Genomic DNA, 18,164 nt, shown 5'->3' on the forward strand with positions numbered 1-18,164 from the left:
AAGATCTTATGAAACACATTTTATTTGTGCAGATTCAACACCATATTTCTTACATATAGCATTTTTTAGGCCTTCCATACAGAGCAATATTTTATACAGCCAAGTAATCAGCCATGACTTCATTATACCAAACCTGGCAAAAAAAATTTGTTAAGTATTATTTTTGCCTTTTAGTCAACATTAAGCTAGTTAAAGTCTTAACTGGTCAGATCATCAACACCAAGGCTGAACAAACATTTTATGGACAAGCTGTAAGGATGTTGACTGTAAAAATCAATTGATTGACATCATTTCGAGTACAGACAAAACATGTCATAATGATCATTTTGTGAAGATCTGAAGCCAAATTCTGACCGTGCAATGATTAGAAAGTGAAAACTACCTTCAGTCACTTACGTACACGTTTATACCCAGGAACCATTTTTATCGTCAGGCAGCACTGGTTTAATGGACAGTTATCAGTACTTCTCATTAGAAAAATGTGCCCTAAAATGCATCTAAAAGAGTGATGTGTCACATCAACTCGTTTATTTGTATTTGATTGTGTCAAAAGACAGCACCTGACATTGGATCTGAGTCGTGGCTAGAAGAAATGTGGCTTGTATCTTTGGCAGATCTGTTCTAGTCTTATGGCTTTATTGTATTGTATGAAACTTTAGTTTAATCTCTTCAGAAGTGTCTTCTAAAAGGATTTAGATCATTTTGCAGTTTTGTGTGTTTTAACATCCATTACGAATCAATTTGATTTTAGTTGGTATTTTCCAAGCCTATGGAGCAGATCATCTATCCATCAACACCAGCAGGAGGCGTCACTTTTGCTCAGCTCCAAAAGGTCGGCCTCCAGCTGCTCGGCTTCATCTTGGAAGCGCTCCGTGAAGGAGTGAATCAAACCTGCTACGCTGCCTTCGTATTCCACCAGCTCTACACTGTCCCCTGGAAAAAAAACAAAAGAGTCAGACACAAACTGAATAAATAACTGTCAGTGTCTACAACTGCAGTCTGTAACTACTGAATTTTAAACCGTAAAATGTTTTATAATGCCTAATAGTATTGCATTTGAAAGGCAAATGTGTTCAAAGCTGTTCAGAATGGCCACAGTCTAAAAGGTACAGTACCCTTCTGTGCACGGAATAGAAACCGGATTAATAGATTTCCATTGTTTTAATGACCGAGCAAACCAAAGTAGTAGTCGTTGATGCAGTGAAATAAACAGCAGAATAAGACTGATTTGAGGGTTTGTGTTCGTATGTGTGCATCTGTGTTAACGAACGTGAGTGAACCTTTATAGCAGGTACATACCATTGACTCTGGTGTTGGCCTGGACAAACATTTTACGAGCTTCCTTCCTTAGCAGCACTGTCTCCCGGAGACGCAAGAAGTTGTGAGCACCGCTGTCACTGACCGTGGAGTAGCTGTCATAGAGAGCCCTGCCTCCTTCCACATCTGCGGTTGCCTTTAAGACCTTCAAAATGGTAGAATCAGGTTAGCAGCATGTCGGGTGTCGCGATGGGGGGGAAATTAACATGGCTGTCGCACAGAGAGTTGATTATTGAGAATTAATGCGTGATCATTTATTTAGACATAGGCTAACAATGTAGCAGTGCACAGCCATCAAGGGGTCATAATTCATTTATATCATGTTAGTATGAAAAAAAGGATTGGGTGAGTAGCAAGAGTAGACAGAAAACCTCTTAAACTAACAATCCAACCCACTGTAATTACCATGCAGCATTTCCATACTAGAGTCACATGACAAACATTTTTACAAATTAAACAACTAAATCAAATTTATGAGAACAACAACCTGAGAACTTCATTTTTGGTTATGCAGCTTAATTTTATTCATTATTTATTTTATTTAGAGCTACTACTTACAATTATTTCCATTATCCATTAATTTATTGTTAAAAAATATGTCCATCACAATTTCCCAAAGCACAAATGTACATATCTAAATTGCTTGTTTTGTCCAAATCCAATATTCACATTTGCAAAGCTAGAGCCAGTGATTTATTTTTGCTTCAAAAATGAAAGTAAATCGATTATATATACCTGCAGTTTACAGAGGAACTTGTGGATGGCATTCTTGCCCACAGTGTGGATCTTGTTTCTGTCCAATGTGATTCGAGCATCGGGCTTGCTGTCCTGTCCAGTCACTTCTTCCAGGCCCACCAGGCCCTCCCCGGCCTCCAGCAGAACACGCAGGATCACGAAACGAGCCTGCATGTGAGCCTTTAGACATACACGCATGCATACATGTGACATACAATGTATACATATCCTGACACTCATATAAACAGAGACAGACTTAGTATTAGCTGTACTATAAACGACACAGATATGCAAAACAGAGCCAGTCAGGTTGTAAGAAACCCATGCTTAATGGTCTGTATTTGGACTTGTATGTATAAAGTTATGATTCATTATTGCAGAATGCAAACCAGTCTGAGTAAGTGAGTATATGAGAGAGACAGCATGTTATGGAGAAAAGCAACACGGTGAGCAGACACATTACCTGTCTCCATCTCTTGCTCTCAGGTGTGTAGAACTCCAGGCCCAACAGTCCAGCTCTGACCATGCTGAGCCAGTTGATGTAAACCACATCCTCTGCATCCTGGCCCTCATGGCCAAAAATACTGCAACACACAACACACAAAGGCAACACCAATTTAACATGCTGGCCTCCCTCACAGTCATCAGCCACAAATCACCCAAGCTTTACCAGAAAACAGAACTCCATTCCAATAACTATCATCATAACAGCCTAAATAACATGAGATTATTTATTTCTACTGAGATTGGGTTCTTCTGGTAATGTACAGTATGTTAAATAACTGCTGTACTTAAGTGACAAAATGTTTCCCAGCTAAAGACATTTGGGAATTTAGAGGATTTGGAGGCTATAACAAAAAAAATTTGGACTACAAAAAACTGGGGAGTTTACCGTAAAATGTTAAAAGTCTTAACATTTGTATGTAAAAAGGAAAGTGTTCTTCAGCACCCTCAAAAGTCCCAACATCAAACTATGGAAGAAAATAAGGGGTGCATCCCCCAAAAGCCATTTCCTAGTACATAAATTATATGAATATTAGGGCTGTCAAAATGAATGTGATAATAAACACAAATTCCGCAAATGGGGGGGATTAACGCACATGCATCCAGTTATTGGGCCTCGGGCATTATTAAAGTAACAACCAACAATAGTTTGGGAAATCAGGAAGCGACGCAGTAGTGACAAACTTGAAGAATATGTCAAAGTACATTTCGAACATATTAAAAAATGTGCGATTAATCGCAAGTTAACTATGGACAATCATGCGATTAAATATTTGAATATTGGCAGCCCGAATGAATACATGTATCGTACATCTATGTCAAATTCACAGACACACAATGAGTGAAGATTGCAAGCAAAAAATGATATACCTGAGCACTTGCTTGTTGAGACACAGATAGAGTCCGACACACTCAGCGCGGCATTCTTCATAAGAGGAAGCAATTGTGGAGAATTTACTGTCCCACGTCTCGCTGCTCCGATACCAACTGGACACCTACAAAATACTCTCACACCTTCAGCTACTTTGTCTCTTTTTGCCAACTGAACACAGAATTGATAAAAAAATAGGTGTTCACACAAACCAACTCACCAGTTCACCAGTCTCTGGGTTGGTGACCTTACTCTGGTCAAAGTTGAAATTGCCCTTGTCATCCTGTAGGAAGGGATGGAGCAAAACAAATGCAAATCAGATTTTATTTCCTTACGGATGGGTCTACAATCAAATTTCTGTAAATTAAAAATTGTTAACAGGGATAAACCAATATGTTAGACTGACCTGGACAAACAGTTTGCCACTTCCATGGCCCAACAGCTCATGAAGTCCAACCTGCACCTCGAATGATGGGCCCTTCCACTTGATAAACAAATCCTAAAAAACATGGACGCCACACGTTTGTGTGAATGGGTGAAAAGGACAAGAGCTGGTGTGTAAGAGAATTAGGAAGCTGCATGCATTACCTTGTCCTCCTCCTCCAGGAAGGTGAGTTTTTCTTTTTTTGTAGCATAGGCTACAGCCAGCACGTTGCCTAGTGACACGTTTTTAAAGCCCTCTGACTGTCTGATGTCATCATCTACACACAAAAACACAAACATTCTTTTTTTTTTTTTAAAGCATAATACTGTGTGACCGACAAAAACATTTTAAACTTTTAAACCACCTGAACTGTGTTATTTGACATCTCAGTGTACATACAGTTGGGGATGTTGATGCCAGCTGGTATTCCGCTGCCAGCGAAGGTGAGGACATCCAGCGAGGTGAAGTCGGGTTTAAGGAAAGTGTCCTTCTCAAACTCCCTTGGCCACGGCAGCTCAGGGAGCAAGACTTCTGCGGAGCTCACCAGTTTGGTAAAACGCTCACTCATCGCCTTGTTCACAACCGCAATGAAACCTTAAGGTGACATCACAACCCCAAAATTAGGAAGTGAATTGAAAGAAAACTATTTCTGACTAATATTTCAGAAAGCACACACAACACACACACACACACACACACACACACACACACACACACACACACCTTTTATTGTCATTTCAGCACTCGCATACATACACAAGGATTGATGGCAGAGCTAAACAACCTTTTAGGGCTGTACAATTAATCAAAATTTAAATCGTGATTATGATTTCGGCTCCCAATGATCACAAAAAGAGATTAATCGAGAAAAACAATTAATTTAGCTCATTACGTTTTGCAAATAAACTCTTATTTTCTCTTGTGTTCTGAATGAAAAAATAAAGTTTAAATAGGAATTGTATTAAGGAAAATTTCACAGTTTTATGTGTTTTTTTTACGGTTGATTTATTTAACTTTTTCCACTATTTTTTTAAGTTCAATAATTGCAACATCTTTCCAGAAGTCAACGAGTAATCGTGTGAAATCATCAGGATTTCAATATTGACCGAAATAACCGTGATTTTATTTTTTTTCCATAATCGAGCAGCCCTACAACCTTCTTTACAGTATGTGTCCTTCTAAAGAAATCAATGTAATCATTCCTAGGATGAAATTATTTACCTATTATCTACTGGAGTTAAAAGTGTACATCTACTTAAGTAACCGTTTTAAAAGTAGCTCAATCATTGATTTCCCCCAAATATTTTCCAGCTCTTTTCTACAGCAAATACAACCTGGAGAGGCCCATGCTAGTAACAGCTTGCATGCCAACAAACATGTCAATATCACTGTTCCTGATCATCATGCTAGTTACCTTCAAACTCTCCTCTGGAGCCAAATGGGTCTCTGTAGCTCTCTATGAAACCTATATAACTGAGAGAAGGAGAGTAACGGAGAGGGAGGATCAGAGAGAGAAAGGTTTCAGAGATTATTACACGAGAGTAGCATGACCAGAGAAAGCAGAGCGACAGATTTGTTCTGAGCTAGCTGTCTTTTATAAATCCGATAACATTCAAGGTTGACATCACATGTAACATGTAGTCTGTCAAGTCATGAGTGCAATGGCACTGGACAACGAAACACCCTACATTGTGGACAGTCAATATGTTGATCTGATGTTACTCTGGATCAGTGGGCTCACCTCTCAACAATTGGTCCCTTGTCTTTAATCCAGTAGCGTGAGCCCTCTTTATGGGCTTCAACTGAGCCAAAGGTGAAGCTGCGAGTGTACTCTTCAAGCATCTTTCTCTGGTTTTCATTGGCGGCATAGGCCTGTGGTAATTATTTGGAAACGGAAGAAAAATAACAGTCAGGAAGATTATTTTTTTTTAGGTTATCAACTCATTCAGTCACTCCTATTCCCCACCTAAAGAGATCGCTCTCTGCATTCTTCTCTCCTCTTCCTATAATTGTTTTGCCAAAGGCTAATACTACATTACATTCATTTTAAGATGCAATTTGGCATCGTTTGTCATTTTGGTAGTCTCGCTTTTACTTTCAGTAATCTTACATATATATTCATCACTACCAAGTCCAACAAAAGCAATTATTTGTGTTTTACAGCAAAAATAACAAATTCATTTTGCTCTATCAACTTCATTTTTTGGTGTTTTTTTCCTGTTGTGGTTCCAAACAGCTAAAGAATACAGCCTTAACATTGACTATAATCCACACCGTATCCCTTGCTCTCACCTGTGCTTGTTGGAGGTAATAAGAGACTTTCTCCATTAAAGGAGCATAGTCTCCCCTCTTCACAATGAACTCTTTGTCTTCAAAGTTGAAGGTGCCGCAGCATGACTCGCATTCCCCCTCCACCGCGCAGTCTGTGAAGTAGTAGTGTACATTTATTTGCTTTAACTGACTGTGTACCATTTAATAACATTAGTTACATAAATAAATCTCTCCACATCAATTTCTTGGTAATCACAATGTGGTCGAGTTCAAAAGCTAGAATGTCTCCAGCATAACATCTACATGAATGTGATATGTGTTACATTATGCATGCCAAATCTGTCACAAGTGCAATATGGTTGATGAAATTTTATTTTATTCTAATGGAAGACTGTAGTTCTGACCTTTCTGCACAGCCGACGCCAGGCGCACCTCATAGCAGGTTTTACCTCCATTGTCCCTCTTAAACAGACGGGTGTTGTAAGCCGACAGTTTCTAGAGATGAACCACAAGAACAAAGCTTAGAATAAGACGAATCAGACTGAAAAATACATTCAGGAGCGAGAAAAGACACAGAAACAGGATGAGCCATCAAAATGAAGGGCAGAGGTGAAGGAAGATTATGAAAAACATAAATCGAATGCAACATGGAAAAGTACAAGGCGTCATGGAGTACAGAAAAAAAGAGATCAGGGAAAAACCAATGGAAATAAGAATATGACTTACTTTCGAGTCAAGAAACTTCTGAGCCAGCTCAGCATCTTCCAGACAGCAGTTTCCTGAGAAGTAGGTGCTAATTCCCTGAAAAAAAAAAAAGCATTTTTCTCATAGGGGCCACAGTGCCGGCTGACCTGTAGAACCCACTGGAAGTTATGGGTTCAGTGGTTTCCTAAGCCAATCTAAAGATACCAAACTGCAAAACCATTTGACTTGCTACTAGCTACGTGAATATTCAATTAACCAGTGCTTATGATGAAGAATAAGAAATGTCTTTTTAACAGTTATCAAATCTTGTCCTTGTCCGCTAGTCCTGACAACATGATTGATAGTTCCTAAAATATTACCAGACAAAATAGTTTATGGTCAAAGCTGGCCTGAACTCTGCATTAAATGATACTGCAAGATCCCACCTTGTCACCCAGCCCCAGCTGTTTCTGTCTGTCTTCCAGGGAGTAGAGGAGACACGATGAGCTGTCCCACAGGGCCTCCATCTCAGTGGGCTGGTCCTGAAATGCCTGGCTGGCCTTTACCACAGCTTTCAGCTTGTCCTGGGTGGACAGACAGACACAGACAGCATACAATATGTCACAGCAGTTTGACAAGTGTTGATTCAACTCTATGAGAATTCTTGAGACCATATTTAAAATGTTTCATTGAGTCTGTAATAACTTTCAACATATCTGCTTGGTTTGGATCACTATCTAACATTCATCGTAACACACTAAACAAAGTTATAACAATAAGTAGTAAAATAATTGGACAGGTGCAGGAACCACTCATCAGTATTTATTACAGGAGGACAAAAACAAAAGGAACACAAATAGCCTTAGACGCTACTCATACACTGCACAGTCACTATTGTCTTTTACCTTCAGGCCAGAGATACAGATCACTTATATTCAGGACCAAGAGAGCCATGACAAGTTTTGTGCCTACATCTATCAGCGTAGCTATGGCGACCAGCCACGCTGCCCTCAGGCGGTACCAAATCTGCAATGGAAAATGGAGGACGGGGCACTGCGGCCGCGCAGAGTCGAGCAGGTACCATGTAATGGAATTTTTTTTTACCTTGGGTAGATTTGGGATGAACTTTGTGTCTCCAAAAGACTTGTAGTTTCCCATGTTGGCGTACAGACCAGCTGCATACACCAAGAAAGCCTGAATATCAAACACAAAAAAATACAAGAAACATAATTTTCATCCTGTATATAGCATAATGAATATCTTTACACGTTTGCATTTGTATGTGGGTGAAAGGGTGTGTCAAGACAGCACCAGAGACAGCCAAAGACACAAGAGTGTGTACCTGGTACTCCTCCGAGCTGAGTCCAGCTGCTGTGGCGACCTGTTCCAGCTGTGCAGGTGTCTGCTTCCTGAAGATTCTCTGCAGCAAGACAAAGATATCTGCCGACTCTGGTGAGGTTTGCAGCAGCACTGCCAGACCACCATACCTAAGACAGCAAATGGGCTTCAGTTCTTCAATAAACTAAAGTCTTACGTTTCTATTCTTTAAAACAGGTTTCTTATTTCTTGATTCAACTAATGCTTGACTTCAACTTGCTACATCCTGAGATTAGTACCGTACCATGCGGCTCGTGACAGGTAGTGGGCGTACATCTTCTCCTGAGGTGAAAGCAAATGGAAGGCCACGCTGCAGTCCAGAGCAGAGACACCGATCTCATTCGGGAGGTAGTACTGGGAGTCCACCATCTTTAGTCTGAGGTTTACTACTGACGATGAGGAACTAAATTAAGAGAGGGGAAGTGATGAAAGAGTAAAGAATGAGAAAGAGGGAGATAGATGAGTTATGGAAAAGGGAGTAAGGAAGTGTATATGGCATGAGAAAGAAAGATGGAAGACAAAGAAATGAAAGAGGAGAGACAGATGAAATAACAGAGGGTAGTAATGAGCATGGGATAAAGAGATGAAAGCAAAATTGCAAGTTAGCTGCACAGCATTGGCATTTTTTTTTTATATAACCATGAGCTCTAGGAAGTATTTGCATACCAGTCCAAGCTTAATGCAGGCAAAGCAGATTGTTTACTGTACAAATGCACATTTATAAAAGTTATACTGATGTAGGCCTACTGGTAAAACAGTAAGTTTTCTTGACCTTTATTTTAACATTATAAAATTGGTAGCTTGATTTTGTTAAGTATGATATTTGTACGAAAAATATAATTTGTTGTATAGCCTAGTACTTCTACTACGCAATACTCTATTCTAGGGCTGGGACGATTCGTCGACTACGTAAACGCGTCACTAAATAAAATAAATAAAACTTGCGTGCTAATGAATTAATGTAATGCGGAACTAATGTAATGCGGAACTACTGTTAGATACGCGGGTTCTAGGGACACCTAATCTGTATCTCCGCCTTAGCTCTGAACGAGCTCCTCTGCTGACATGCAGTATTTTGTCAGGTCGACGGTCCAGTGAGTGAGTCAGAGATAGCAGCATGAAAGTACGAGTATGGCGAGTGGTGGCAACCCAAAAGAGTTCCCCGCCAGCCGGTTTAATATCGCAAGTTTGGCAAAACTTCGAGACTTTATGGCTGCAGCCTGGAGCCTCCCGTGTCATGCCTTCTCGTCTCACGCCGTCCCAGCCTCGAAAACTTCGGTCCTCGGGTCAGTTCCAGTAGTAGGCTACAGGCGAGAGAGTGGTGGATAAAACGAGGACTGTGTGTCGGCGTGGTTCAGCAGTTGTTGGGTATGTGAGTGGAAATACATCTAATAAAAGGTGTGGACACACAGGGCCGACAGCCGACCGTTGACAGAAAAGCCAGTCGAAATGATCAGTCTCCCCGTGTTGGTCCAAAAAGTGCCACAGAACAAAGTCGAGACGAGACGAGACGTAATACATCTCTATAACAGCAGGCGGCGCTAATCTGTATTGTTGCCCAAGAAATGAAAACCGGCAGCTGATTGGACGAACGCGTCACATGGGTTTGTTTTCTCCGGAAATTCAAAGCCAGACTGTCATGGCGGCCGTTCAGAATACGATCTCATATTGTGCTAAAATAGTTCACTGAAACGTGTTTCTGAGAACATTTTAAGCGAGAAATAGGCCATGCAGTTGCAGAATCTGTCTTCATTTCAGCTCAACAAAGGTCAGTTTAGGGCTGGGCGATATATCGATATAAACAAATATATCGATATATTTTTAAATGAGATATGGAATTAGACCATATCGCATATATCGATATAGTTCAAATGTGATCCTTGCTCCCATAGATATGTCGCCGTGAGGTTCTAAACATACGTCAAAACCCGCCGCCATCTTGGAACAGGGGGCCGAAGCATTCAGATCAACGCTAAAGATGCCGGACTTTTGTACTGCTTAATTATGTTCGATAGAGGAAATGAAAAGAACAAACAGCAATGGATAACATTTAACAGGTGACAATGTGTTTTATGATTATATATGCCTTCGACCAGCAATCTGAGCTCCGGCGGCAGCGGGAGGCGGAGAGCCCCGGGTCGGCGCGCAGCGTCTCTTCCCCGGGCAAAAACACAGCTCGCCTTCGCTGCTGCGCGCGGTCCCCGCTGATCCAGATCGGACCAGCCAAAGACGAGGCGGTGATCGGTAGGATCTTAACGTAGTCCAGGACGAACTGTATGTCGATATCGGCGGAAAGTTCCACTAAGTTTGCCGGCGGCAGGCGGACGGAAAGAAGCTACAGCGGGGCAGCGACCGTCTGCGGCTGCAGGATCTGGAGCTCAGTGCCCGTTAAAATAATGTAACGCATAAATACATACAGAAATAAATAGTGGAGGAATGAGCCTGGACATTTCAGTCTGTTTAAACTTCACCTTGAAGCAGAAACTCTTAGTTCAGAAGGGTGAAGTTTCCGTTTGGACTCCAAATTTCTTTGTTTTGTAGTCGATAGTTCATCTTAAGTTTATTTAAGTGGAAGCAGTATCAAGTGGAAGAATGGGACTATAACCTAGGCTTACAGGCATGAGGCATTACATTTTGAACAAAGTAGATTATATTAATATCTAAAGCTTAATTGACCTTTGGAACGAATCACAAATAGCCTATGGAGCTTTGATTTCAAAAAAGGTACTCCTGTTATACAGTATTTAGGTTTACATTTTATTGTTATTTGAACAGCTGAGCATTTAATCATGAACCAGGTGAAGAAACCGGTTTATTATTTATTTGATTTTGCAACTGTTTCTATGAAACTACTTGTGACATGTCATATTTGATTTGGGCTTTGACTGAACATTTGCTCTCACTTCGCGGAAAAAAATATCGGGATATATATCGTATATCGATATTCAGCCAAAATATATCGGGATATGACTTTTGGTCCATATCGCCCAGCCCTAGGTCAGTTTAAAAGATTTTCATCAGATTTTGAGAGACTCTAGTCACCTCATTCCGCTCGCCATTTCCGGGTGAGTCCCGACTGCCCTGCCGCCGACTGAAGATGTCAGGTCGGCAAAAATTAACGCCGACAGCCCCCCAGACTGACGACAGCACAGGACACACCGAACAGATTAGAGTCACTGACCTCGCCAAACTGTCCAACGGCCGATAATCGGCCCTGTGTGTCAGCACCTTAACGTGCTAAATCATATCCGACGCAAACACCCAGATGTGCCAATCACTGGAACGAGACAAAACAACTGTCCAACTTCTCCTCCCTACAGTGCTTACCCAGCCTTTAGATACAAATAATTAAAGTTAAATTAAAAGGAAGAAGAGCTTGGATGTTAAAGCTTATTCATTATTTTACCTACTGTTAAAAAAAAGCAAATACTGGCTACTCTTTTTGCACTTGCTCTGTTTACTTTAAGTTTTTATTTTTGTATTCCTCCTGAAAGCGACTGTATTTTGTGGTTGGATTGATCGCCTACATCTGGCTTCAGGTTACACTACAAATTCATTTTACTTCAACAGTGCAGTGTTAAACAATTTTAAAGGGATACTTCACCAATTTAGCATTCAGCTTTGTATCAGTAGAAACCCGATAGTATTTCTGAATGACCATGCCTCCCTCCCTCACGTCCCCCTGAGACGAGAGATTTCTGCATTTGGGGCCTGGAAAAAATCTTCCGATGACGTAAAATGACGATTTTTGCGTCATTGGAAGATTTTTGGGCCAGAGGCAAAGGACTACAGCCAGTAGTAGGATCTACTTCCGTATGTTTTCAACACGCCCACAGGGGGTTGGACTGCCGAGTCTGGCCGAGGTATTCCGAATGAAAACGACTGTCAGCCATCTTGAATCTTCGCTAAACAGGCTTTCGGTTTTCAGCAGAAAACATTTACAACAATTATCTGTATTCAAACTACCGGACGTGTGTACCACCGGGATACATCGGTACAGATCGGAGAATATGGAGGAAACGTTATTACAGACGCAATACTCGGCACACTACGTGAGCTTCGCCTGCACGGAGACCAGCGGTGTCGCTCAATGCCGCTAGCCGGCTAGGGGACATCCTCATCGGCTAGGTGGAAAGCTAACGCTAGCTGTCCACCTGTCCCAGCCATCCTGCTTGCAAGTGTCTGCTCATTAAACAACAAGCTGGACTACATCCTCCTTCAACGAAACTCCTGCTGTGTTTTTGTTGTTGTGGAAACATGCCTGAACAACAGTGTACCGGAACCGGGACTATCCAGCTACCAGGCTGCTCTCGCCGCCCGTGGAGGTGGGCTGTGTTGTAACCGGACTGGTGTAGAAACAAAATCCAACTAGCTACTGCTAACTGCTGGTGGAGCTTGTGACTGTTAAATGCCGACCATTCGACATTCCACGCTAATTCACGGCTGTGTTTATACTCTGTGTTTAGCTACACCAATGCTAGTATGCGTTAGCTGAACTTTTACGGATCCTGCTTGCAAGTGTCCGCTCATTTAGACCACAAACTGGACTACATCCAACTTAACAACAACCCTAAACGTGAGTTCAGAGACTGCCGTCTTTTTGTTGTTGTGGAAACCTGCCTGAATAGTGTACCGGACTGTCCAGCTACCAGGCCTGCTAGCCCTCCGAAGCTAGAGATGCTCTGTCGCCAGGTAAAAGAGGTGGGCTGTGTTAACACCGAGTGGCGCAGAAATGTGGTGATTTGTTTCCATTTAACTGCTAACTGCTGGTGGAGTTTGTGACTGTTAAATGCCGACCATTCTACATTACACACTAATTCACGGCTGTGTTTATGCTCGGTGTTTACAGCCCACCAAGCGCTATAGTATGTCGTTAGCTGAACTTTACGGAGCCTATAAAGTGTGTGTACTAAATGTAGCCTGTTTCGTTATGTCGTTTTTATATAATGTTGTTTTTATATATGTTAAATGTGTAACACCACTTGAGTCAATGGCGAAACGTTGTTTCGCGGTATATGGTTGAAATGACAATAAAACACGCTTGAGTTGAGTTGAATGCCTCTGTCGGTCTGTCAAGCGGTAGGCGTGGCTTGGGAGTGGACTCAAAGCAACGAAGCAGGTGCATTCTGGGATTTGGTGTTTTTCATCCATATAAGACCAAAACACATTTTCTGGCTTTTCTCGGCCTAGAAGGCACCAATTTCAATTTTTTTTTCCACATTTCTACTACATAAGTGACCCAATTTAAAGATATATTCAGCTTTCCAGCGGTGAAATATTCCTTTAATAAATAGAGATTTCAACCTTATTGAAATTTGTTTTGTGTAAATTGTTAATAATTGAGCAATGGGAAAATAATCGCTAATGAAAAATTAATCGTTAGATTAGTCGACTAATCGAAAATAATCGCTAGATTAATCGTTTAAAAAATAATCTTTTGGGACATCCCTACTTTATTCAAATATGGTTTGTTATGCCACTCTAATATGAGTTGACATATTAAATAGGGCTGCCACTAATGTTTATTTTCCTTATCGATTAATATGTTGATATTTTCTTTCAATTGCTTTCTTCTATGAAAACTGAATGGCCATCACAGTTTACCAGAAACCTAGGAGGTCTTTAAATAACTTGTTTTATCCAACTGCCCAAAACCCAAAGCTATTCAATTCACAATTCTATATTATTATATATCTGTATATATTTATATATTTATATACAGAAAAGCACCTAAACTTCTCCTCATGTCCTCATTATTAATTGATTATCAAAATTGTTAACTATTAAGTTTCTGCCAATCAATTAATATCCATTAAAGCACATTGCAAGCAACATTGATTCACTACTGGGATCCAGTTTGTTTCTTATCTGGGATTTTTTTTTTTACCTTATAATATGCACCTTTTTGCCATACCCAAATGGAGAAGAAGAAGAACTGCAAGGCCAAAATGCAAAGCACCCCACATACCTTCTAAATATTGTCAACAACACCTACAAAGTTGTGGACCTCTAGACCTAAAGGTGCAGTGTTTGTAGTGGTGTAATGAAAGATTAGGTTTTAAATTAGAAAAAAATGGGATGTGGACAGAGGTAAGAGATTATTCAAATCGCAACTTGATCTATCATAGCTGAACATGGCACAGATTCAAGAGTGGTCGGTTATAAAATAATAAAGGTAACGTTAGTTATCGTTTTCACTTTCAATGAAAACCAATAAAAACAAAAAAAACGCCTCTCAGTTATGCCGAAAGCCACACGTCTTTTAATGACCCTATACAATTAGCAGCCTACAGCAGGGCAACGTTCAAATTGCATGTTAAATACTTGTCAAAATACGTTTAGTCTGCAAACAGCTAACGTTGACGTTGCCGTTAGCTCCTAGCGTAGGCTACATGCTAAGTGCTGCTGAGTGAAGGAGCATTTAAACACGCTGCCACAACTTCTGTAAGCAAAACAGTACGTTGCAAATATTATGCGACCCATACATTTTTGATTAGCTACGATTCAGTACATTTCGTGAGGTATAAAGGTGGATACCAACTTAACAGCGTGTTACCTTACTGAGGAACCTTATTCTTCAATAGCTCCAGCGAACGTCAAATTGCAGTCTCACGCTGTACACTTCCTGTATTCATTCAACGTAAGACCCGCCCCTCAACCAATCACAGGTTATATATTATGGTTTATGGAAAAACTAACAAATCACGAAGTAGCTGCGTCGGACTTTTCGATGCACTTTACGTCAACATTTTCTTACCAAGGGAAAGCGTGAAAAGTACGATATCTGAACGTCTAAAGCAAGCAAACAACACAAGACTGTAACATCACATTGAAAAGTTTCATAATTTATATATTAGCCCCCAATAATTACCAATGTCGCTTCCAAAATGGAATACAGGACGAGGTGGCCGAGTGGTTAAGGCGATGGACTGCTAATCCATTGTGCTCTGCACGCGTGGGTTCGAATCCCATCCTCGTCGGACTTCTTTTCCATAATCGCACACATTTCAACATAATTCGTTCCCTGTACATGCTGTTCATCGGGGGAAACAGACACACACAACCGGAACTCGTTACAAGGTCGACTCTCTGGGAAATGTGGTGTTCCAGCAGCATGGATGTATTATATTAACGGCCAGCAGATGGCGGCTTGCACCCCCCTAACCATCTCTACTCATCCCCACCGCCCCTCCCCCCTTCACGCTTGTTGAAAGTAAACATTTGGCTTAGGAAAATCATCTAAAGCCATAAATTGGTTTTTACACACATCATGGAGACATAGCTAAACCACATAACCACACATTCCTTTCACACTTTCATTTGTATACCCCTAACCCATCCTAACGATCTCCTAACGATTCCTAACGATTCCTTACAAGTCTTAAAATATTCAAACGAGGTCCTAACACAGATCAGACACATCCTAACGCTCTCCTAACAATTCCTAACGCTCTCCTAACAATTCCTAACGCTCTCCTAACAAATCCTAACAATTCCTAACGCTCTCCTAACAAATCCTAACAATTCCTAACGCTCTCCTAACAAGTCCTAACAATTCCTAACGCTCTCCTAACAAATCCTAACAATTCCTAACGCTCTCCTAACAAATCCTAACAATTCCTAACGCTCTCCTAACAAGTCCTAACAATTCCTAACGCTCTCCTAACAAGTCCTAACAATTCCTAACGCTCTCCTAACAAATCCTAACAATTCCTAACGCGCTCCTAAGAAGTCCTAACAATTCCTAACGCTCTCCTAACAAGTAAGGGTTAATGCCCGACGAGGTGTCCATTGTCAGGTTGCCTCCGCCGAAGTCCATTAATACCTGACAATGGACACCTCGAAGGGCATTAACCCGCTTATACCATGGTCACTTGCCAAATAACACATTTTAAAAACATTAGTTCATATTTGAATTAGTTTTACAATCGAAATCTAAAGTTAATCCAAACAATAACTCCGTTTCCTTGGTTACGCCTGACGGTTTGACTAATACCTGGAACAATCATTCCCATCCATCAGGTTCTTATGCAATGCAAATGTTGTTCTCTCCACCAGGAATTAGGAAGAACCTTAGATACGACTTGCCTCCCTTAGCAACCGGAGATATTTATATAGTCCGCTCAGCTGGTAGAACCCTTCAGTTTAGCTACGAGCCAGAAAGCTAACGCTATGCTAGCAAGATCCAAAGTCAATAACATTGTGTACAGTTGGCAATCAGTAAAACTAATTTGACAGTATGTTGAACAACAAGACAAGCTAGCTATCCAGCCATGTCATTGTCCCCAAAACAATATAACGACTTTTACGAAGAATTTGATCCACGATGTGTAACGTTACTGTGCGGCCCAGCCCGCGGAAGCAGCGACCTGAACAGTGAACGGGATGTGAGATAACGTTATTCGCTGTGAAACAAAGTCAGTTCAGAGGGCCAGTAGAAATTAGAGCTACTTGCAGCGTTTGGTGTTTTAGCGCCATGTGGTGTTCAGAGGACGAGTTGGAAATAATAAATCCACATTTCCTTATTGATTAAATGTAGCGCATTAATTTAGAACAGTAAACAGTCAGTTTCACCGAACTCCTTTAGTAGGTGTCCTATATCACTTTTTAATGGACACCCTGCAGCCAATCAGAATCGAGTATTCACCCAGACCATGGTATAAGTCCTAATAATTCCTAACGCTCTCCTAACAAGTACTGACAATTCCTAACATATCCGAACAAGGTCCTAACATGGGGTAAAACAGCCAATCAGTTCCTAAGAAACGATGTTGCGACGCATACAATCAACAACTGCTGCCTCGACGCACGGTTGTCTGATTGGTGAGGGACCTTAGCATCATACAGCGTAAGGTTGTCATGCAAATCTCGTCGCTGATTGGATGGCCACCGTTTAGTGACAGGTTACAAACTTTACAGCTTACAAACTTTACAGACTATCTCGACGCTCAGGTATGTTATGATAATAATAGACTTTAGGGTGAATGTTTAAAGTCTATGAGACAGTAGGTTTTTGCTAGCTAGCTAACGTGGGAAACGATGTTGAAAGGGTAACGTAACGACTGAGGTAACGTTAACGTTGGCCCCATACGTTAAAATGACCCGCAGTTGTGAACTTTTCTAAATAAACTGCGATAGGGGCCTACATTCACATTTAGTCTCTTTCTTTATGTTACATTTACACATTCGGATTGTATTACGACATTTATTGTGTAAGGTTAATTAGACTAGATGTAAACCCTGTTTAGGTAGGGTAACGTAAGCTAGCAGTTTGTTTGTTTGTTTGTTTGTTTGTTTGTTTGTTTGTTTGTCTGTTTGGTCAGTTAATGTCGTCGTCGTTTAAGAGATTTTTCTACGATAAGTGGTGCTCATCTTAAACTATGTTTTGTGTCATTGACCTGCCTGATGTGAAAACCGCTAACGCCTGAGGTGTTTTTGTGTGCTTTTTTTATAATCTAGTGACGTCAGCACGATGACCCTAGTTGAAGAGTAGACCTATGGATTAACTTTCTGAGTAAAATAAATTGTGAAATGAATTACTGTTACCAATCAACACATTTGTCATATGATAGGGTAGGCTATACTGTTCATTTGATAGACATATATTGCTGAAATATTGAGAAATAAAGCCTTGCTTGTGGTGATCAGTAGTTGAGTAGTATTTCCATCTGTTATGGTTAATGTTTGGAAGATTCCAGAGGCCTGAGGCCCGTTCCAGAAAGCAGGTTTAGTGAAAACTCTGAGTTGGTTAACCCTGAGATGAGGGAAACTCTGGGTTTTCCGTTCCAGAAAGAGAGGTAACTTAACCTCGGAGTCAGTTACTATGGTAACTGAGTCTGTGAACCTAACCTGGTCGGGAGCAGGTTTTCTTCAAGAAACCTCGAGTTTCTCTCAGTCTCCTCCCACTGAGAGGGAGGGAGAAACTCATTCCTCATTCATTCATTCAGTCTGTATCAGGCGCATTTTAATGCAGTTTTATCT

At 40.9% G+C, this 18,164-nt stretch overlaps 1 protein-coding gene and 1 non-coding gene across 4 annotated transcripts; one reads left to right on the forward strand and one right to left on the reverse strand.

The window, feature by feature from the left end:
• Positions 1-4: 4 nt before the first annotated feature.
• Positions 5-15,182, reverse strand: dpp3 (dipeptidyl-peptidase 3). 3 transcript variants are annotated; one of them, XM_039778075.1, is made up of 19 exons: positions 15,055-15,182; positions 8,428-8,586; positions 8,149-8,293; positions 7,911-8,000; positions 7,253-7,390; positions 6,849-6,923; positions 6,527-6,617; positions 6,144-6,274; positions 5,593-5,723; positions 5,266-5,324; positions 4,251-4,445; positions 4,016-4,128; positions 3,834-3,926; positions 3,648-3,710; positions 3,427-3,551; positions 2,516-2,636; positions 2,053-2,232; positions 1,300-1,462; positions 5-933 (listed from the first exon to the last, which is right to left on the reverse strand). In XM_039778075.1, exons 1-19 carry the CDS (start codon positions 15,153-15,155, stop codon positions 791-793), a joined length of 2,316 nt encoding a protein of 771 aa, XP_039634009.1. In that variant the 5' UTR covers positions 15,156-15,182; the 3' UTR covers positions 5-790. The 3 variants fall into 3 exon arrangements, with proteins under 3 accessions (XP_039634009.1, XP_039634010.1, XP_039634011.1); XM_039778076.1 differs by lacking the exon at positions 15,055-15,182 and adding an exon at positions 14,740-14,840; XM_039778077.1 differs by lacking the exon at positions 15,055-15,182 and adding an exon at positions 14,745-14,812.
• On the forward strand, positions 15,082-15,163 carry trnas-gcu. Its single transcript has one exon. It is a non-coding gene; the product is annotated as a tRNA-Ser (tRNA).
• Positions 15,183-18,164: the final 2,982 nt, after the last annotated feature.

Source organism: Perca fluviatilis, chromosome 16 (assembly GCF_010015445.1).
Source record: "Perca fluviatilis chromosome 16, GENO_Pfluv_1.0, whole genome shotgun sequence".
NCBI lineage: Eukaryota > Metazoa > Chordata > Actinopteri > Perciformes > Percidae > Perca > Perca fluviatilis.